This window comes from Thamnophis elegans, chromosome 10, assembly GCF_009769535.1.
Source record: "Thamnophis elegans isolate rThaEle1 chromosome 10, rThaEle1.pri, whole genome shotgun sequence".
In the NCBI taxonomy this organism is placed as follows: domain Eukaryota; kingdom Metazoa; phylum Chordata; class Lepidosauria; order Squamata; family Colubridae; genus Thamnophis; species Thamnophis elegans.
In genome coordinates, this window is record NC_045550.1 from 4,191,156 (window position 1) to 4,215,364 (window position 24,209).

A 24,209-nucleotide genomic window follows, 5' to 3' on the forward strand; every position below is an offset into this window, starting at 1 on the left:
ACTTTCTTTTTTATTTTAACAATTCTTCCTACCATTTGTTATTAAATTCCATTAAAGACAATTAAAGACCTTTGTTTTCTATAAACAAAGACAAGTATGAAAAAGTGGAATCTGCCACTTGGAAGTCAGAAACAATGTATCTTTTGTTCTTTCTTCTTTGATCTCACTGACTTTGTAACTGAGGGTTTACAACTTGCTTACAAAATCTGATAAAGAGCCAAGGGCACAAATTGTTTTCATAGGTGCTTTTGGAAAATATTTTGGCAAGGGAAGGAAAAGGAAAGAAAAAGATAGAACCCTTCTTCTTTGAAGTATACAAAAGAACTTGTGCTTAAGTCAAAATATGAATATGTGTGTGTGTGTGTGTGTGTGTGTGTGTGTGTGTGTATATATACACACACATACACACACACATATATATATACACACACACACACACACACACACACAAAAGAGGCTTGGAAGGCTAGAGTGGCAGGGGCTATCAGATTCCTTTTTTCTTTTTCTTTCCTCCTTTTTTTTTTGAAAAATGGATCAATATGCAGATGAGGAAACCTTAAAATTTTAAAATATCCTGGCTGGAATTCAAAATATATTGGAAGGATTTGGGAGATTTGAGAAGAAGTTGGATAGACTATTGTTTCTCACAGCAAAAGATGATGGGGCTGGAGCCCCCAAAATTAAAGGAGAGAATGAAAATATAGAAGATAAAGACAAGACAATAGATGAACTTATTAATGGAGCAAACATGGGTGAAAGTGGAAAGAAGGAAAGATGGAAAAGTGAATTTGACAATTTGGAGCTTTATCCCAGATTTCAAGATACAGAAGGAAAAAAAAGGGTGATAATGATGGAGTTAAGAAGAGAAACATTTTCAAAAATAAGTCTGACAACCAAAGACAAGCTAATTTCAATAACAATTCAAGGGCAACGAGATTATCTGAGAGATCTTTCAAGCAATAAAGTGCGGAGAGAAGTTTATAAAAACTTTATAAAGGAGTTAAAAAGAGAATTGACACAACTGGCAAGAGAGATAAGACTGTTTTGCCACTGGAAAGATACAGATTGATAATGAAAGTTGATGATAAAAAGTTAGTTAATTTTTGGTGATTAATAAGTAGGAATTTTAGTATTTTGTAGATTGTTTTAGATTCTTATTAAATGTTTATTTGTTAACATAAAATTAACTACGATAACAATAATGAAATGATAACCTTAACTAGTAAAAGTTACTTGGATATAAATTGTAAATTGGGATTTGGGGAAAAGATCTATAAATCTTATTAATAAATTTTTGTTTAGATCTTATTATAAAGGTGTAATTTCTTTTGGGTCTGATGAGAGGAGATGTGATATAAATAGTAAATAATTTTTAGCTAACTACAACAATAACAAGGAAATGTTAATGGATAATGTTTAATGATATATACATGTGTTGTATTGGTAAAAGCAAATTGGATACAAGCTTTAAATAGTGAGTTGGGGGGGAAAGTGGGGGGAAATGCTTAGATATCTTATTAATTTTTTTTTCAGAATATGTTATAAAGGTGTAATGTTATTGGAGGTTTATTGAAATTACAAATGAATGCCAGTAGGTGTTTGTGTCTTTAAATACAAATGATTTCAGATAAAAGCACGTTTAAATAATTGTAGTTAAATGAGAATTGTGGTACATTGATAGTAAAATACATAAAGATTTTTGATTTAAAATGTACAATTCAATATGAATGAAGTATAAGTAATGATTGTGGAAGAAACACACGAAATGTATTTGTAAACAATCAACACACTTTCTAGAAGATGTAATGAAGGATGATGCTTTTTTTGTGCTTTTGTTCAATTAAAACAATAAAAAAACTTTTCAAAAAAGACATCAAATACCTGAAATAAGGAAAGCGTTAGCAAAATCTGTGAAGAAACTATTACAATTTGCACATTTTACTGGCAAAGCATTGGGCTACTTACATGTATCCCTAATTAAAGTAAAAAAGCTACATAATTTATTCTGAAAAGATCAGACATCAATGAAATTATTTTTAAAAAAATAACAGGAAATCAGAAGAATATATTAAAAAGATCCAACGTTCATTCGGTTATGTTATTTCTTTGGTCTAAAGTTATTTTCATCAAATTTAAACGCAAGTACTTCCATGCTTTCCTTTAAAAGTACATGCATATTCTACTGACAAGAGTGGGGAAGAGTGGCTAATTCAGTGTTTCAGGGGTTCCCTGCTGAGACCTAGATGAAAATTACCTTTTTTTAAACTATGAGTCGCATTGGTGAAGTCCTCTGCACCTGAGTTAAAGGAATTGCTTTTGTCTTCAGGACTTAATGTAAGTAACAGTGGTCTACAAGTAACATTAAATGCATCCTCAATAACATTTTATTTTAGTTTTTTTAATAGCTTCTTTAGAGTGTCTTCCCTCCCACTTTTTTTTTAAGTAATCTTTATTAGTTATACTTTTTTTTAAAGAATAAAACATACAAATACAATTTTAAACATACAACACCCCCCCCCCCGCGGTGACAGTCATTCACAGCCCAACTTTTTTTTCCCTTCCTCATTGTTAGATCTCTAAGCCACATCTTCTCATTACAAAATTCAGGGATCTATTACAATACCCATGTTCACTTTTAGTTCCCATTGTTAACAACTGCTATTTAACTTTCCCCGTTTTAAGTCCCTGCTGTTCTCCTTGTCGCCCACATATACCGTAAGTTCCAGCTAAGATAATGTTCCGTTTCTCCTTTGTCTCTCAGCCAACCCGTCATTCTGTCCATTTCTGCACATTCATAGATCTTTTTAATTATAGCATCTTCCGACGGTATGGTAGTGGATTTCCAAAATTGTGCATAAGTTATTCTTGCGGCCACAATTATATGTAGGCTCAAATGCCATATTGAACTGCTCATGTTTTCTGGTTTAATGCTTAGTAGAAGGTTCTCGGGTCTCCATTCCATGTTTGCCCCGGTAACCTCTTTAATAGCTTCCTTAGAGTCTCTTCCCTCCCACTTTTTCCATTTCCTTTTGTCCTGTCTTCATTTTCTCACCATCCTTTCTTTTATTTGCAGCATACCCATCTTGAAAAGTGGCCATTTTAGCTTACGTTTTATAGGCATGAAGAAAAATAAATATGTAGTGTTTTATTCCAAAATTGTTTATCTAGATGATTAGAAGTAATAATGTTAAAATGGATAGACAAATTGCTCTTCTACAGCATACTTGTAATCATCAGTAAAGTACATGATGTACTTCAGTTGATAATTAGAGAATATCTCAGTGGCTTCCTAATCAACAGAAGTGAAATATGGAATGATGAGCCCTCTTAGGACATCAGTTTTCTAAATATAGTTCTATTTTATCTTTCTCTTATTATCGGTATTGGATGGAAGATTCCCAAAGGTGCTACCCAAACGTGTATATTTTAGTAGTTGAATTTCCTTGATCACTGCACTGATGACAACCTTAGGAAACTAGTGCTGTGTTTTCATTTTTTCATTCCCGACTGAGAAGCTGAGATACTTTCTCATCTTATTTATTTCTGTCCTCTACTTACAAGGTATTCAAAAGTTTCCTTCACTTATTTCTTATATATGGACATAAATGCTTCGTGGGGCATCATTTAGATCTTTACACAAACTTACACTGAAATTTTCTTTAGCTTTATATACATGGGAACAATGTATTTGAAATGCTTCAAAGAAAATGTTCTGATAACTCTGAAACTAGCATTGCCAATTTGAATTTTATTAGGAACTGTTTTATCAAATATATATATGGTGGCTAACACCACTGGCTAAGATGTAATACAGCCCAGGTTCAAATCCCAGTAAGGGTATGGCTAGCTGATGAGAGCTAAATAGATTGAAATAGATCTATACTAGTCTCCCTTTATTTATTTATCAGCACAAATTGCAACAGAAATGTAACAAAGGCAACAGTAAAAATAATGGCTTTCTGTCTGGATGGTCTCTTGTGATGAACCAATAGACAGAGAAAGGAAGCAGTATGCTTCCTCCCATATTTGGGCATACCAGGGGTTGTGACACTAAATACATACCTATTTCCCTGGCTCAGCTGATAAAGGAGGAGAACCTGTGGCTTAGTGGCTAATACCACTGCCTAAGATGTAATACAGCACAGATTCAAATCCCAGTAAGGGTATGGCAAGCTGATGAGAGCTAAATAGCTTGAAACAGATCTATGCTAGTCTCCCTTTATTTATTTATCAGCACAAAATGCAACACACACACACACACACACACACACACACACACACACACACACACACACACACATATATATATATATATATATATATATATATATATATATATATATATATATATCTTTATAGCACTAATAGTATCCTCCTGTCCTTTCTTGGATTTACTTCTTTTGCTTCTGATTTCCTATATATTTGCAGTATATACAGCCCTAATATATGTAGTTATCATGTGAAAGCTAGATAAGGATCCTTGAGAAAAAGTGAAGCACTCAAGAAAGAATGTTATCTGAAACTTAATTTCATTAAACACATTTACAGTCAAATGTCACATGTAATCTGGTTACTGAATTAATCTGTTTCCTGATTTATACTGACTCACAAGCTAACCCAAAGGATCAGGTTTGCAGATCACAGGAAGTCACACAAACACACACAAAAACCAACTCAAGTTAAAATTGACAAAGGTCACATGCTACAAAAAATATAGAGAATAATATGATTGGAAGGGAACTTGGCAGTCCCCCTGCTTGGGCAGGATACTATTCCAGACAAATGGTTGTACAATCTCTTCTACAAACCTCCAGTGATGGAGCACCCACAATTTCTGGAGAAATGTCATTCCACAGATTAATTATTCTCACTGTAAAGAAATTTCTAGGTTGGATCTCTGTTCTGACCCCCACCTTGCTTGTTCAGAAACGACAGCCACACACAGCTTGCAAAGGAATGTTTTTATCAGTCCTGGCTCTTGCTGGCTGCGACAGATAAACACAGATAAATTCTCTGGCAAAAGTAAACTACAGCAAAACAGGTTGATAGATATCAAATCACTTATCCAAGTGCTTCTTCTCGATGACTGCAAAAAACAGAGACTTGACTAGAACAGGAACGGAACGAACATTGACTTCTGCAACCAGGGCGTGACACCATTAGTCTTTTTATCTGCAGGAGAAGATCCTAACGAGCCACAGCTGCTCGTTACCCTCTCCTGTGAGTCGGTCAGCCCTGCATCCCGACACAACTCACAGGAGGTTTCTGCTGAGTCACAACAGATCTTTCTTTAATGATCTTCCACCAGTTACATCTTGTCCTCAGATGCTTTGGAGAATAGGTAGACCTCCTCTTTTCTTTGAGGGCTCCTCAAGTACTGGAATATTGCTACTGTATCATCCCTACTTCTCTTCATTAGTCTAGACATATCTATTTCCCTCAATCCTTTATTGCATGGTTTATCTTGAGTTCCCCTATAATCTTTGTTGCTCTTCTTTACACTCTTTTATGTTCTCGGCATCTTTTTTGTATTGTGGCAACTAGCACTGCACAATTCATTCCAAGTGTGGTTTCACTAGTGCACTTTAAAGTGGGACTATCATTTTTTTGTGATCTTGATTCCATCTTTCTGTTGATTCAGCCTAGGTCTGCATTGGCTTTTTTGGCAGATACAGCATACTGATGGTTCATACTTAAGTGATGGTCCACTAGGACACTAGGATCCCTCTGTTGAGTCAGGTACCATTATTCTATACATATGCATCAGTGGTGGGTTTCAAAAATTGTTCAAACCTACTCTGTGGGTGTGGCGTACTTTGTGGGAGTGGCTTGCCACCCATGTGACAGGATGGGAGTGGCTTGCCACCCATGTGACCGGATATGAAGATGCCGACGACACTTGTCAGAACCACCTTAAATTACCTCACACACAGCACTGGCATGCATAAGAATATGATGTACACTTGTTTTTTAAAAGGCATCTTTGGTTTGCGTTAAAACAACTTCAACACACGCAATGTTCTGATTGCACCACAAACACAGTAGTCATCCTTACCTTTCACAGAGGCACTGAGTTTTATAAATATGAGCATGATAGTGTAGAATAATCATATCCAAGGACCAGTGGTGGGTTTCAAAAAAATTTGGAGCCTCTTCTGTAGGTGTGGCCTGCTCTCCGGGTCCACTGGTGGAACCTCTTCTAACCGGTTCGGTAGATTTGATGAATCGGTTCTACCGAATAGGTGCAAACTGGTAGGAACCCACCTCTGACTGGTTGCTTAGTGACGGTATGAAGTTATGGCAGTACATCCAAAAGCTTTTTATGTCCCGATTCCAAAGCTACAGCTCCTGCAGTCATTCACCATTATAACTGACTATAGGCTGCTATAGCATCCCCCCCCTCCTATCTCCCTCCATTTGTTCCCACAGATCCCCCCATTCCACTGGACTCCATATTCTACTCCTCACTTATCTTTTGAATATCTGCAGAACTTCATTTAGAGAAGAAAGACAGGCTGCTCTGTTCATGGCCTGTGTGGTAGAATCCTAGATGTGACCACCAGTTTCTGAGTGTCCACAATTCAATATGTCCAGTGTCATAAATGGCAGCTACTTTGGGATTGCTCCACAAGGCTCAGGAATGGAGCAGTCTCTGGAGATCTTCCAAATGCACAAGGAGTGATGCGAGGTGAGGATGGTGTGGGGCCTGGTGGGATAGGAAGAAGGCCTAAGACCCGTGGGACTCTGAGGGACAGGAAGCAGACCACAGGGTACCTCACTGGGAGGGAAGGATCTGTGCTATGCCTCCCAGGGCCCCCGAGGCACCCCATACTCTGCTTAATGATCCACACATTTCTTTAACGACCACATGTGGTAGAGCACGGATGGATGGGTGTTATAGTGAGGTGATCACATGGGCATTTCCAACTGTAATGATTACTTCTGACTGTAATGAGCAAGTCCACTACGGTTGTTGGCCAAGGAATATCTGTACATTCACGATCACTTCCCATTAAGCTCATACGTTGAAGTGGCCCATATATTATAATTATACATCTTAACTAAATTTCAGAATAGAGGGAGGGGGTCTTGTCTATAAAATTGGGAACACAAACTATTTTTGGCACATTTTAAATATAATAGTTTGCAATTATTAGCAATAGCAATAGCAGTTAGACTTATATACCGCTTCATAGGGCTTTCAGCCCTCTCTAAGCAGTTTACAGAGTCAGCATATTGCCCCCACAGTCTGGGTCCTCATTTCACCCACCTCGGAAGGATGGAAGGCTGAGTCAACCTTGAGCCGGTGAGATTTGAACCGCCGAACTACAGCTTAGCAGTCAGCTGAAGTGGCTGCAGTACTGCACTCTAACCACTGCGCCACCTCGGCTCCATTGTCAGTTTGTCCAAAAGTGTATTCAAACTTCTCATTACGAAGAGCCAAAAGTAAAGTTCAAAGTTTCAGATGTAAAATTCAAGGACAATGAAAGAGCGATAACATTTGTTACATGAGAATGCTAATGACTAAGTAGAAAAAATTGCTGATCTTTTAAAATGCTAAAGGGAGGAAGCAAAGGAAACACTTAGCAGAGTTCATTCTAGCTGCCTTCTCCTCCCTTTTTCCATTTATTACTACACTATACACAATTAGGGCCCAAATAAAACATGAAGTTGTTTGATAAAACAATATTGTTGCAAACTGTGAATTCCTCATTTTGTAAAGGTCAGCACAGGTTAAGGCATTGTAAACAGATGCTTTACCTGCTGTTGATAAACAGCTCATTAATACTATAGCAGTAGAAATGCACAAATCAGTTCTTTAAAAATATATATAGGCATTGCCGTTGTTTCCTCCACAAGCAGCTCAAGCCATTAATGTCATTAAATATGCTGCAAAAGATTCCAGCTTTCTAATTCAGCTTGTTTCACTATTTGAAAATTCATCTTTAAAAGCTGTCCCTGTTATTTCCTTTTAGAGATAGCTACATGGAACAGATTGGATACCTTTTTGCTAACCCCCAAGCCTATCATTAATTATTATTTATCACATTTGTACATTGTTTTTCTTTTAAGCCTTACAGGAAAGACAGCATACGGATGTGATGAATTATATTTCTTATATTATAATGCTTAATATAAAGTAACTCACTGAAAATACATATTTTTTTTTTCTACTGGGAAGAAGAAGAAGGGAAAAAGGATTTCTAGAAACCAAAGTGTTCAATAACATCTGGTCCATCTTTAGGTTAAAGAACTGATACTGGAGGGTGGTACATCTATCTCTCCATTATTATTATTATTTTTTTGTCAAAATGATCACATAGACAACTTGCACTTGTTCCCAATAATACTTTCTAGTCCAATTATGCAATTTCAAGCTGAATGTTATATTTTTATATTCAGATATACAAAACGGCCTTAACATCCAAAATTGTTTTGCTACACTGCCTGGAAGCACTGCAATTTGGAGATGCTTAAGCCTTTCCTTGCCTGAACAACAGCCAGCTATCCTTCCTGTTGTTGCCACCAGTGGGTGACTTAATGATGAGCTAGCAGAAAGAAATCTGCTTCCAAGGTGATAGCTGCAGGGGGCAAAGCATTCAAACCAGCTTCTTACCCCATGAAGACAGGGGTTGTCACTAGCCTGAGGATATAAATCCTCTCTGGAAAAGTCAGAAGAATAAATATAGGTAGTCTTCAGCATACATGTGATAAACTGGGGCTGGGAATGGAATCAGCACAGCCAGAATGAAGGTTTAACTCCCTTTTATTGTTCCAACTTTCCCCCCAAAGTCCCACTGTTCATTGGAAGTCCAGGAGACCAACCCCTAAACACACACCTCCAGTAGGTTCTGGTTGCTATTAGTCCTATTAGCTATTAGTAGAGGTCCTCTACTAATAGAGGACCTATTAGTATAGGGTGGGGGGTATGGCAGAGGAGCTGCTTTCAAGCCATTGGAAAATATATCCAATCCAACTTCACCTGCTCCTCCTTCGCTCCATCTCCCTCGTTGACGACCCTTCCCAGGCCAGAGGGATCCGGAACTGCCTTGTCCTTCTCGTCCGGTCGTTCCTCCATCAGCCCCAGCTCCATCCTCAGACTCAGATTCCGACAGGGCCATGACAATACAACCATTTGTTCAGCAACTACTACACAATTACATTGGCACTGAAAAAGGAGACTTACGACCAGCCCTTGCATTTATGACCATTATCTTCAAGATCATGTGATCAAAATTCAGAAGACCAGCATGTATTTAGGATGGTTGCAGCATCCCATGATCATATGATCATCAATGGAGAAAGCTGGATTTGCTTAACAACTGCATGATTCACTTAACAACTGTGCTGACTTGCTTAAAAACTGTGGAACAAAAAAAATCAGTTTCATTTTTTTTATCACAAGTGGTTTCCAAATGAAAACAAATTTAAATTTTTTTTAAAAAAATAAAACAATCAATTTCTCTATTTTAATTTTGGTTTTACTGATTAGATAGGTTCGTTGTTATAGAAATGGCCAGTATAGATAGTACTCAGCTTACAAAAATTCATTTAATGACCATTCAAAGTTACAGCAGCACTGGAAAAAGGGACTTACGACCATTTTTCACAGTTACGACATTTGCAGCATCCCCATGATCACGTGATCAAAATTCAGCTGCTTGGCAACTGACTCATCCTTATCACCGCTGCTATACCCCAAGGTCATGTGATCACCCTTTGCAACGTTTTGACAAGCAAAGTCAACGAGGAAGCCAGATTCACTTAACAACCAGTTACTAACTTATCAACCGCAGTGATTCATTTAACAACTGAGCCAAGAAAAATGATAAAATGGGGGAAGACTCATTTAACAAATGTCTCACCTAACAACAGGAAAGTTGGGCTCAACTGTTTTAGCAAGTCAAAGACAGCATGTACGCATTACTATGCAAAACTAAAACATTGAGGCTGCAATGTTATTATCTTCTGCTATACTAAAAAGATTCGGATGTCCATGCCTTTTCTTTTTCTTTTTCCCCTTCTATCCCACACGTTTCCCCCTTTCCTTTTTCCTCTAATAGTTTCCCATTATTTTCATTTTCCTCTGTATTTTAAATTCAGATAAACTAATAACAATCTGAAAATTGAAAAACAACTGTGGCAAAAATGTGTTGTAAAATCAGGTGTAACTCTCTCAACAGCTGTCTTGCATAGCAACAGAAATCCTAATCCAATTGTGGTCATAGGCTGAGGACTACTTGTATGTGCCTAGAGTAAAATATCTTTTATGAATGAAGGCGAATATATGTGTCCCAGGATAATGGCGCAGGATCCAATCTGGGTCAGTTGCCAGGAATAGAGATTTAGTCTTTCTGAGTTTTCATTCTCGTCCTGGAGACCATCCTCACATAATTTTTTTCTAGCAAAGTGTGACTTTTCTCTCTTAGCAACAATTCTTGAAAATAATCATACAATATATACTATTTTTATTTTTTCACTCTGGAGAATCTAATATGGAACTGGGATAGAATGGTAAAAAGAAGAAGGAATTTACTCAGAAGAATTGGAAATATTTAGTCCACTGTTCATCTTGTATTTTTTAAAAAAAATTCATGTGTTGCTCATATAATATCTAATTCAGTTTCTAGTGTCTGACAGGGAAGAGAGAAAATCTTTCATGTTTTCAAAACCCAGAATGAGCAATATCAAATGGCTGGTCATATATATATATATATATATATATATATATATATATATATATATATATATATATATATATATATATATATATATATATATATATATATATATATATATATATATATATATATATATTGCTCAGGCTCCCCCCTCTATCTATCTATCTATCTATCTATCTATCTATCTATCTATCTATCTATCTATCTATCTATCTATCTATCTATCATCTATCTATCTATCTATCTATCTATCTATCTATCTATCTATCTATCTGTCTGTATTTAGTGTCACAAATAATGGCTTTCTGTCGTGATGGTCTCTTGTGACGAGCCGATAGACAGTCTGCTTCCTCCCATATTTGGGCATACCAGGGGTTGTGACACTAAATACATACCTACTTCCCTGGCTCAGCTGATAAGGAGGAGAGCCTTGTGGCTTAGTGGTTAACACAACTGCTTAATATGTAATACAGCACAGGTTCAAATCCCAGTAAGGGTATGGCTAGCTGATGAGAGCTAAATAGCTTGAAATAGATCTATACTAGTCTCCCTTTATTTATTTATCAGCACAAATACAACAAAATGTAACAAAAAGGCAACAGTAAAAATATTGGGTTTCTGCCTGGATAGTCTCTTGTGACGAGCCGAAGGACAGAGAATGGAAGTAGTGATCTTCCTCCCATATTTGGGCATACCGGGGGTTGTAATTATCATATATATATATATATATATATATATATATATATATATATATATATATATATATATATATATATATATATATATATGTATGTATATATATATATATGTATATATATATGTATATATATATATATATATATATATATATATATATATATATATATATATATATATATATATGTATATGTATATATATGTTATATTTATGCTGATAAATAAATAAAGGCAAAGAAAAGCAACTCAAGGCTGGATATCTTATCACTTCAGCTCTTAAGGTTCAGAATCAGTAACAATAATTCACAGGATTCACTTTTGTAGTAAGCCCACATAGAGTCTCACAAAAGCAAACTATTTTCTTTAGAGTTAAAACTTCACTTGCTGAAAAGTCTTATGAACCTGCAGAGGTTATTCCCATAAATCTCCAATAACTATAACTGTTCCTGGCTAATTGGAAATGCCACTTTATTCTTCCTCATGTCTCGAATACTCTTCATAATTATTTTGAACGTACTATTATTCTCACACAGAGTTTGCAACTTTTGGTCAAAGTAATGTAACTTGGTTCCCCCCCCCCCCTTATTACCTTGCCCTTGTCAAAATAATGGATAATTTCTTGATAGAGCTGCTCTTTGAGTTGTCCTTGCGTTGCTGCCTGGTAGCCATCACGTTGAGTAAGATGTGCTGCACATGGTTCTTCAGACCACTATATCACATGAAGAAATTCAACATTAATAAAGGTTAATGTATGTACAGTTTTATCCTGCTTTAAACAAAACCAAGAAATTTATTTATTAATTTATTTAACAATTTATTATTGAATATCCACCATCTCACCAAGGCAGGTGTATAAATAATACATTTATATATATAATGCAATTCTCAGCAGTACGCACATCGTGCAACAAACAGGTATGTGAAACCCACAAATATTTTTAAAAAACCTTTAAAAATCACACCAACAGTAAATTCAGTGGTCACTCAATACTCAGCTGCTGTGAAATTTGACAAATTTGCTACTCAACATATTTTGATGGGAATTTTTTCCCTACTACTTGTCATTTGTTTGGTACTCAGTGCCCAAGCTAGAGGTTGTTGGTAGTTTTTAGTACTTGTCATGCCTCCTGGAACCAACTAATTATGAGTATTGAGGTACCGTGACCCAACAAATGCGCGCCTGACAACAGCGCACCGACAAAACCGCTGCGCTGAAACCGCGACATTGACAGCATGCCCACAAAGGCACGCCGACAAAAGAGCGCCTACAGAAGCACCATTACGGTTATGGTAAGGGTTAGGTTTAGGGTTAAGTTTAGGGTTAGGTTTAGGGTTACCTTTAGGGTTAGGTTTAGAGCGTGCTTCTGTGCTCATTCATCAGCGCGATTTCGAACTCGCGCTTTTCTCCCCGCGGTTTTGTCGGCGCGCTTTTGTCGAGCGCGCATTTGTCGGTGAACCCTGAGGTACCACCTACTAAAGGAGGTCAGGAGCTAAATGAAAAGCTGTTTCATATAAAAATGCCTCACATTATTATTTATAGAATTGTTCTGTTGTAAATGAGCCTGCAGCACTGATCAGTTTTGAGTAAATAGAATAATGACACAAGAAAGGGGGAAAAAAATCAGCTATCATTTGGTATTTTAAGAAAAATTAGTATGTTATAACCCTTCTTTGGGCTTCCAAAATATCAGTTCCTGGAGGGAAGATGAAGACACGTATTTAGTCCCTCTTTCTTCAACCCAAATCCCTCGACGCTGATAGGGAAAATCTGCAAGGAAAAATCAAACCAGCCAATCTGCAGTCATATTGGCTGGGGATTCATGTGGCACCATATCAGAACAGGTTGAATTGTGCTTGTATTATCAATCCTTGCTATCAAGAGGTAGAAGTCAAACACTGAGATTGTTAGAATATGATTAGATTATAGTGTCAGCGTTCCAAATACCATGCAGAATTAAATCAGAGTCGAAGGCAAAACTATGCTTAAAGTTCCAATTTAATAAGACAGGCATGTTGCCATCGTGCTGTGGGATTCCAACTCTGGAAGTTACACCAGAATCCCACCCAGTTAAAAGTTCATGATCTTGCCCCCACACCCACAGTCCATCATATGGTCCAATCTTCTTCTTCCATGCTAGCATCTATGCCCAACTGCTTCCGTTCAGGTGCAAAGATTTGGGAGACAAAAGATGATCTTGAGCTTTTAGGAAGGAATTTTTTATTTTGAAAACAACACATTCTACCCCTTGCTAAATCCTCCCCCTTAATAAGAGTGTGGCAGGCCAAAGATTCTTAAAGGAATCGCTGCAGGCCTGACATATAGTTTAAATTATAAAACATATTCATTAATTAGTTATTTTAAGAAATTCACAAATGAGCATACAATTGAAAAGGCTTCTAAGACATGGCAAAAAATTAAATCATTTAATGTTACTGTTCCCAGATTTCGGCCAGTACTAAAATATATTATTTATAGAAGTTCAAAATCAACATATGTAGAATGCAATTGCATGCCCAGGGATTTCAACACAGCTGCTATTAAATGTTATGTGTGGGTCTTTTATCTTACATGGAAGAGGTGAATGAAACTTTCTTGTGTCCTTGAATTAATACAGGACTAAAATTATAAAATCAAATATAGGGATCCTGCCAAATGTATAAATTAGAGCTAAAGTATCTTAAATAATTTTTAATGAAGCTGAATTGAATAAGTATTTATTCAAAAGTATTTATTAAAAGTATTTAAGCTAAAAGAGAATAATATTGATACTGAAGGTATGCAGGCATAGAGAAATCTGTTCTTTCTGTGAAGATCTCTTTATTAATTAACACAAGGAAATCAGAAAATTATCCTGATTTTGAAATGTTATACAATAGTTGTAAGATCATTTTAAAGTTTAAAAACTCCAGTCCCCTCTCTGAGACAGTATTATGCTATAATTTTAGTTAAACACAAAAATGAATGAGGAAAAAGTAGAACAAAAGAACATCTTCACCCTAGAATTGGGATTTATCGGATCACATTTTTAATTTTGTCATGCTTTGCTTTTAATACCTTTGTTTGAACTAACTGAGAGAAAAGACTGATTGAAGCAAAGAGTGAAAAGACAAATAAGCTGAGTAGATTCCTCTTGAAAACATCGTTAAGGTTTGGAGGTTTCCTGAATACAGAGTCCTGTTCCCTTTTTCCCACTGTGGGTACAATCAATTCTGGGTAGGGCTAATGTCACTTCCTCACTCTTAAGTCAGCTTGGCCAAGTAGTCTTGGGTCTTAATTTACTAATCTTTTCAAGCTTTTCTAAGTTCTTAAAAGTTAATGTACACTTCAGTTCTTGCCCCCTACTGAGATCTTTCCTAATCTCAGCATGGCACTTTTTTTGCTCGTGATCTTGCTTGTTAATGAGACTTTTCTCTCTTTATTGGCTGCCTTCATAATGAAAGGTATGGTTAATGACAAGTTCCAAATCAAGTTCCAAGTAGCATCATTGCTGCTTACTGAGGTTTTTTTTTTAAGCGGCTAAAACCTTTAGAATTAAATCAGCCTTGTTATCTTGCTTACACAGGTAGCCGCTGCCCCTGTTGCTCCAACATTGCATTCACTTCCTTTGTTACTATTATTTTTTTTCTCCCATCTTCTATCCATACCTTCCCCTCAATGTCCTTCTTATTTGAAGAACTTTGGACCATAGATCCAAACAGATAATGGGTACAGCGGCATCCTTGAAAAGAGGCAATTGACATTGGCAAGGATACCGATAAGGAGGGGCTGTGTCCTGGTTTATGGTAGGAAAGAAGAGATGCCATTTGCTTTTGAAGCACTTTTCAATGTTTATTTGGGAAGTGGCAGAAGGAGAAGGAGAAGGAGACAGAATCATCTGAGTGAATGTCAGAGGCTAATGTAGAAGGGCCAGTCTTCATATAGGAGACGAGGTGGCACAGTGGTTAGAGTGCAGCACTGCAGGCTACTTCAGCTGACTGCAGTTCTGCAGTTCGGCTGTTCAAATCTCACCGGCTCAAGGTTGACTCAGCCTTCCATCCTTCCGAGGTGGGTAAAATGAGGACCCGGATTGTTGGGGGCAATATGCTGACTTAGAGAGGGCTGAAAGCCCTATGAAGCGGTATATAAGTCTAACTGCTATTGCTATTGCTATTCATCCTCTGGGTTAGGCAGACTGGTGAGGCCTCCCCAATATGGGTTTCAAAGGTTACCTGAGCAGACCTCCACAGCATAGCTAATCAGAAGTGAAGAAGACTTTCTTGCAATAGCAACTGCTTAAATTGCCAAAATGAGCTGCTTTATCATACTTAGTTGATAATTCAGATTTGTGTTTCAATGCTATTGAAACGTATATAAACACTCCAGTGGCGGGTTCCAGATCCCGGTACGGTTGGAACGGGCCCGCCGTTATCCACATGGACGCACGCAGCATGCATGCATGTGTCTTACCACCTCCATGAGCCTCTGCGACATTCCAGCTGCTCAGAGGAGCATCGCGCAGGTGCTGTATGCCCCGTGTGCAGAAGCGCCAAAGACTTAAAAGACCGGTAAGGAGCTCGGGCAGGCAGGTGGGCCCTCCGGAGCATCGTACCGAAACGGTATCCGATGCTCCAGGCAGGTTCCGGTACGCCCGTACCAGGAGTACCGCCTGCAACCCACCACTGAAACACTCTATCTCATATTTTGTTATTCTAAAGTTTATAGCTTTACCAGGAATGTAGGCTAAGTGGCACCCTAAATTTCTGGAAACAGATGGACCACAATTCTGAGGAAATGTGAAATGAAGTACAGTAGATCGGGATCTTCTTATCTGTGATTACTTGTACATGATTGTATTTTCTTTCCTTAAATAATCTATTTCTCATAAACAATTAGAAAACTCACAGTTTTAATAAAAGCTGCTTCGCACCAGTTTTATCCTTTAAGCCTGACCTTATGCCACTGACATTTTCGTTTTTATAATAAAATCACAAGAAATTTTAAAGAAGATGGGTACATCGACTGAAAAATTTCTCTGCATTGGTCTTACAAATTTACTGCAAACCTTTTTTGTTCTTATACTTTTTCTTATATTTAACATAATTCAGCTATTCTTTCATTTTCTTATTTAATGATGCTCTTTCAATGTCCTATAACCTATCTTTTGTCTCTATTTTTTTTCTAAAACATCTATAATATCAAAACAGATGACAGACTAGCATGGCTCAAGTGAATGATTTTAAAATGAAAATCCTAAAATCATTTTCATCATTGAGATTAGTAACATGGTGTTACACATGGGTTTTTTTCTTAAAATACTGTGTGGCATTTTTACATTTTTAACATGGCTTACAAACATTAGGATATTCAACACTTAGAATATTGCCCAGCAAACAAACATTGCATTGAAATGCTGATAGAAAGAAATGGTCTTTCTGCCTCACAGAAATGCACAAATGCCACAGTCAGCTGGTTTCTGGGAAGTTTGAGAACTTGAAATGGAGGAAAGGGATATAACACGGTCCACATGTATTATATCCTTCTGTGTGTCACCTCCATTTGCACAGAACTCCCAACTATGCAACATGAATCCAGAGCCACAACAGGAGTTCTGTGATTTACTTGTGCAAATTGAATTCCCTGTCAGACACTTGCGATTCAGCATGGATCTGTAGGAAGATCCGGAAGGAATAGAAACGATGCCATCCAATAGGAACCAGTCAAGTACAGGGCGGGGCATAACCTTTTCCTAGGGGGTCACAGCAAGATCGACAGCAGTTTACAACTTCCGCGACACCTCATTTTAAAGCCCATAAAAAACTGAATTGAATGAGCTATTAAATGTTAAATTTGCTTTAAGAATGGCTGGAAAATTCGATTCGGAAGAACAAAGGATCATTGACAGAATAAAATGCATTGCCTTTCGAGAGGCTCGCGATGCTGGAGCCAGATCTCAATTCGCCAGATCTCAATCCGGCAGAGAACATTGGGGCCATAATTAAGGATGAAGTGGAAGCTCTGATGATTCAGGAGCAAGGTCAAAATCGATATTCGGTTGAAACTTTGAGAATGAATTTGGAAACTGTGTTGAAAAATCTGGAAAATCGAACGGAACTGTTTGAAGATTTGTTGTGTTCTTATCCACCTCGTTTGAATGCTGTTCGAAGGGCTAATGGTGGTCATACTGACTATTAAATCGTGTCAATAAACTCAGTTTTTGATGGGCTTTCAAATGGTGTATGAATTATTTGTGTTGTTATTACAAGTGTTGCTGTGACCCCCTAGGAAAAGGTTATGCCCCGCCCTGTATTTAAGGCAGATGACACTGGAGATCCTACAATACGTAAGCACATCATCTGGCCTACTTATTCATGCAAACAATATTAAGCGATGATTCAGCTTTATACCAGAATGACCTCTTTTGTGATAGATGCACAGTGAAAGGTGACTGAAGTATGCAGATTATACAGTGATTCTTAATCCCTCATCTGTAGTTTTTTGTCTGTTACCAGATTCAGCCCAAAGTTTAGAGAATTCTGAAAGGCTTGAGGAAAAGGAAGGAAAGGATAAAAGCTTTCAAATATTCTATCCTCCCTGTTCCATTTACGGATGCCTTCAATCAGCAAGGAACACTTGTTTTCAGCAAAATAAGATGAACCTCACAACTTTAGTGTCTTTTTCAAAAGTAATTTGTTTACTACTAATTTACCCAAAGGGTTAGTTAGCACATTAGCATATCAATGGTAAAAAAACGCTTAGGAAAATCTACATTCAGGTAACCGATCTGATCATTATAAAAGATAATGAAATTATTTTTACTGCTGTATTCGTCTGTCTGTCTGTCTGTCTGTCTGTCTCTCTCTCTCTCTCTCTCTATCTTGATATATACAGACCAGTGGTGGGTTTCAAATCCCGTTCCAACCGGTATGGTTGGAACGGGCCATCGTCGTCGTCATGGATGCACACAGTACGCGCATGCATCTTAGCGCCTCCGCGATGCTCCACAACGCTGCCACTGCTCTGTGGAGCAGGTGCTGTATGTGCCATGCACGGCAGCGCAGAAGCTTTAAATCACAGGTAAGGAGCTTGGGCCCTCCAGTATCCGGCCTGGCTCTGGTACGCCCGTACTGGGGCGTACTGCCTGCAAACCACCACACACACACACACACACACACACACACACACACACACACACACAGATGTAAGAGCCGAGGTGGTGCAGTGGTTAAATGCAGCACTGCAGGCTACTTCAGCTGACTGCAGTTTTGCAGTTCGGCTGTTCAAATCTCACCAGCTCAGGGTTGACTCAGCCTTCCATCCTTCCAAGGTGGGTAAAATGAGGAGCTGGATTGTTGTTGGGGGCAATATGCTGACTTTGTAAACCGCTTAGAGAGGGCTGAAAGCCCTATGAAGCGGTATATAAGTCTAACTGCTATTGCTATTGCTATTTAGCATTGTAAAGTAATTATAAAGGGCTGGAAGGGCAAATTGCAAGAACACAGCTATAACTACAAAGACTTACGTATATCATCTCCCATCCCTGGATCATTATAGAAACAGGAAAAAACTATTATGATTTCTTTTTCTACCGAGTTACATTTAAAGATACTTCAAGGCAAATATCAAGAGATGTTCATGTTGCGAACAGTTTCTCGTATTTTGAAGTATCCATGTTCTCCAATAACTGGGATATTTGGAGAAGGGCACAAAGTTGTAACGAGTCACCCTGCAGTGCTAAAAAGTCTGCTGCCTAAAGCAAAAAAAAAAAAAAAAAATGATTGGAGAAGAAAACGAAGCAGGTACCAACCTACAAAGATAAACTTGGAATATTGCTTATAAGTTTCAATATTTTACTTGCAATATTTGGATCCAGAGTGCGAAAGAGGTTTCAGATCTAGCACGGCTGTTTGCTCTCCTTGTCAGCCTATCCTAAAGAAGTCTTGACTTTCTCTGGGCTCACATGGTAGCCACTTGATTCAGAAAAACATGTGTTAAGAAGGCATTAAGGAAAAGCCAACAGAGCAGTGATATGTGGTTGCATCATGTCACATCTCCTTAATTCAAACACATATTTCCTTCATAGCTAACATGGAAACCCTGGAAAAAGTAAGGCATTTTTAAGGCCATACCAGTAGTGGGTTGCTCATCTCGTTCCAACCGGTTCGGTTGGAATGGGACCGGCGGCGTCCTCATGTACGAGCGCAGTTCACATATGCGTCGTAGCGCCTGCGCGATGCTCCAGCTGCTCGCGGAGAATCGCGCAGGCACTGTATGTGCCATCCAGCTGCTCGCGGAGAATCACGCAGGCGCTGTATGTGCCATGCCCGTGTGGAAGCGCAGAAGCCTTCAAAGACCGGTAAGGAGCGCAGGCGGGCGGGTGGGCCCTTTGCCATTCCCGGAAGTTACTTACTTCTGGGTTCGCCGACCAACCGGTTCGCAGGGACTGCCATGAACCGGTTGAAACCCACCCCCGGGCCATACTAATAAGGATGGTGAAATGTGCCCCATGCTGAATCCAGGACCGATGTGGTCTCATCGTGGTTAACAATCTGTACTGACATTTGTGGTTATTCTTTTGGGGTATTTCGTCTTTGCTTCCTCCACAGGAAGTTCACTTTAAACCAAAGTTCACTTAAATTTAGTTCACTTTAAACTAAATTTCAGGCAAAAATCCAGTAACAATTACATAGACTAGCTTTCTGTTTCATTCTTATTGTATTTAGTGTATTTTGTATGCAGGTATTATTTATTTCTGGAGAAATTTTTCATCTTAAATTCTAAATCTTCAAGATTAAAAACATTTGAAGTATATACCTTAAGAAGCTTTGCATGGAGAAGTAATGTGTAGGCGGCTTCAGTGTAGTTATCGCATTCTTTGTGCAGGTCACAAAGTTTGTACAAATACCTAAAGTAATAAAATATAATTTTCAACAATATTACAGAATAATTATGGTTTAAGATCCTATGAATTCTAAAATGCTGAAATATGAAATAAAATTAATATGTTTTTTTAATCTCATATTTCAAATCAAGTATTTCAAATACTTAGTACCTGGCATTCAAAAGAAGTCAGCAATTATATGAATAATGCATTTCATAAAGTTATATTTTCCATGGTTAAAAGATTCATTTAAAAAAACCACTGATTTTCTAAAATATCATTTCGGTAAGTATATAACTGAAAAATTCTATTTTTGACATTTGTAACATTATTTCCTTGAAAAGTAATTCCAAAGAAACAAGAAGAACTTTGCTACCTTTGAAAATAGATAAAAATCCATACCAACTTATAAAAATATGATTTTTATGAAAGTAGCAATTATATTTATAGATTATATTTATTATATTTAGGAGCGATGGTGGCACAATGGTTAGAAAGCAGTATTACTGGCTAACTCTGCCAACTGCCAGCAGTTCAATCCTGACTTGCTCAAGGTTGATTCAGCCTTCAATTTTTCCGAGGTCATTAAAATGAGGACCCAGATTGTTGGGAGAAATCTGCTGACATTTGTGAACCACTACGACAGTACTATGAAGTGATATATAAGTCTAAGTGCTATTGCTATATTTATGCTAATAACATTACTATTGTTGCCTTAGTGTGTGTTATTGTTATCCATATTTGATAGTGATAGTAATTTTGAATCAGTCAGAATCAGAATCGGAATAGAGCTGGAGGTCTTCTAGTCCAGCCTCCTGCATAAGAAGGAGAGCCTATACCATTTCAGACAAGTCCAGTTTCTTCTTAAAAATCTCCAGTGATGAAGCACCCACAATTTCTGAGCCGAGGTGGCGCAGTGGTTAAATGCAGCACTGCAGGCTGCTTCAGCTGACTGCAGTTCTGCAGTTCGGCTGTTCAAATCTCACCGGCTCAAGGTTGACTCAGCCTTCCATCCTTCCGAGGTGGGTGAAATGAGGACCCGGATTGTTGTTGGGGGCGATATGCTGACTCTGTAAACCGCTTAGAGAGGCCTGAAAGCCCTATGAAGCGGTATATAACTCTAACTGCCATTGCTATTTCTGAAGGCAAGCTGTTGCACTGGTTAATTGTCCTCATGGTTAGGAAGTTTCTCCTTAATTCCCAGTTGCTTCTTTCCTTGATTAGTCTCCATCCATTGTTTCTTGTCCTGCCCTCTGATGCTTTGGAAAATAAATTGGCCCACTCCTCTTTGTGGCAGCCTCTCATAATACTGGAAGGCTGCTATCATGAGGACCCAGATTGTTGGGGGCAATATGCTGACTCTGTAAACCACTTAGAGAGGGCTGTAAAGCACTGTAAAGCAGTATATAAGTCTAAGTGCTATTGCTATCAAGTGCCCCTTCTAGTCCTTCTTTTCTCTACACTAGTCAAACCCGAATCTGGCAACCATTCTTCATATGTTTTAATCTCCAGGCCTTTAATCATCTTCGTTGCTCTTCTTTGCACTTTTTAATAAAGTCTCAACATATTTTTTTGTAATGTGGTGACCAAAATTGGATGAAGCATTCCACATGTGGTCTTTACTAAGGCTTTATATAGCAATACTAATACTTCACATGATTTTAATTCTATGCCTTTGTTGACACAAGCAAGGATTGTATTATCTTTTTGGGCTGCTGCCACACACTTCTGACTCATGAAGAGCCGAGGTGGCGCAGTGGTTAGGGTGCAGTACTGCAGGCCACTTCAGCTGACTGTTATCTGCAGCTCAGCGGTTCTAATCTCACCGGCTCAAGGTTGACTCAGCCTTCCATCCTCCCGAGGTGGGTAAAATGAGGACCCGGATTGTTGTTGGGGGCGATATGCTGACTCTGTAAACCGCTTAGAGAGGGCTGAAAGCCCTATGAAGCGGTATATAAGCCTAACTGCTATTGCTATTGCTATTTCTATTGCTATTAAGTGATCGTTCACTAGGACTGCAAGGTTACTCTCAAAGTTACTGTTTTTGACCCAAGTTTCTTCTAATCTGTACTTGCACCTTTGGTTTTTCCTGCCCAGGTGTAAAACTTTACTTTTCTCCACATCAAATCTCATTGTGTCGGATAGGGCCCATTGTTGAAGTCTGCCAAGATCTTTTTGAATCCTGAGTTTGTCTTCTGGGGCGTTGGCTATTCCTGCCAGCTTAGTTTAATCCTGCAAATTTGCTGAGTTCCCCTTCTATTCCCTCATCTAAGTCATTTATGAAGATATTGAAAGTCATTGCTTTAGTTTAATCTTATTTAGTTCCATATGCATTTTATATATAAACCAAAATCATACTATTTGGTTTTTTATTTAATCCATTTGCCACCGACTTGCTGCGAAGCAATTCTGGACAGCTTATACAACATTATAAGTGGTAAAACCACAACAATAAGGATACAAAAGTGTTGTGGCTCGGTAGGAGCCTTTGGAGCTGCTAGCAGATTCTGACACAGAAACCTCCTGTGAGTGGTTTCAGGATGCTCACAGGAGAGGATAACAAGCAGCTGTGGCTCGTTAAGGATCTCCTCCTGCAGATAAAAGACTGATGGTGCCACGCCTTAGTTGCAGAAGTCAACGTTCGTTCCGTTCCGGTTCTAGTCAAGGTTCCCCCGTTTGTGTTCATGATTCAGAGAAACCAACTTGGAGAAGTGGTTTGCTGTGAGAGTTTGTTTTTGCATTTGCTGTTTAACTTTTTGCCAGAGAATTTATCTGTGTTTATTTTGGGCTCGCAGCCAGCAAAAACCGGGACTGATAAAAATATTTCCTTTGACGTTCTGTTTGGTTGTAGTTTCTGAACGAGCAAGGTGGCGGTCAGAACACAAAAGTATAATTAAAAGATGGGAGGGGAGGCAGAAAGATGCAGAGGAGAAAATCCACTATTAGTCCATCAACCAGCTCCAGCAGGGTGCTCTCCTTGGGGCCATGGGTCGACTGGCAGAGATAGATTTTCAGGCTCTTGTGGAAGGTTGAAGCCCCATAGAAGCTCTTGTAATAAATATATAAAATAAATACTTACATATTTATTTAACTTACTTTGGAGAACTTACATCTCAGAAACCAGAGGTGGGTTCCTACCAGTTCGCACCTATTCGGTAGAACCGGTTCGTCAAATCTACCGAACCGGTTAGAAGAGGTTCCACCAGTGGACCCGGAAAGCAGGCCACACCTACAGAAGAGGTTCCAAACTTTTTTGAAAGCCACCACTGGTCCTTGGATATGATTATTCTACACTATCATGCTCCTATTTATAAAACTCAGTGCCTCTGTGAAAGGTAAGGATGACTACTGCGTTTGTGGTGCAATCAGAACATTGCGTGTGTTGAAGTTGTTTTAACGCAAACCAAAGATGCCTTTTTAAAAAAGAAGTTTACATCATATTCTTATGCATGCCAGTGCTGTGTGTCAGGTAATGTAAGGTGGTTCTGACAAGTGTCGTCGGCATCTTCATATCCGGTCACATGGGCGGCAAGCCACTCCCATACGGTCATATGGGTGGCATGCCACTCCCACAAAGGAGGCCACACCCACAGAGTAGGTTCGAGCAATTTTTGAAACCCAGCACTGTCAGAAACATATATAACATCTTTCTACCTGGGCATGATTGCATATTATATTAGGATCTTGATGGTGACTGTAATATATGGGAGAGCAGGAAACCATGGAGGGAGCAATTTTAAGACTTTCTATTCAGCTGCACTTGAAAGTCATACAACTCCATATTTCCTTACAGTGTAGCTATTCACATTTAAGGATTTTTTAAAATGATTCTAATGCATGTTAAAAATAACAACTTATTGTCCTGGGAGTAGAAGTTACCAAGATAACTAATAGAAAAAAAAAGTGCTAAATCCACTGTCTTGACTTCAGTTTTAAACTAATGAAACCTATATAATATGTGGCTTTGTCCTCT

At 38.2% G+C, this 24,209-nt stretch overlaps 1 protein-coding gene across 3 annotated transcripts in view; it reads right to left on the reverse strand.

Moving 5' to 3' along the window:
• Positions 1–24,209, reverse strand: part of DOCK1 (dedicator of cytokinesis 1) — a 510,685-nt gene that overhangs the window by 74,517 nt on the left and 411,959 nt on the right. For all 3 annotated transcript variants that reach the window (XM_032224957.1, XM_032224956.1, XM_032224955.1), the window contains exons 37-38: positions 20,170–20,260; positions 11,968–12,087 (exon numbers count right to left, since the gene is read on the reverse strand). In XM_032224957.1, the coding sequence (XP_032080848.1) occupies positions 11,968–12,087; positions 20,170–20,260 (211 nt within the window). The remainder of the gene's footprint in view (positions 1–11,967; positions 12,088–20,169; positions 20,261–24,209) is intronic.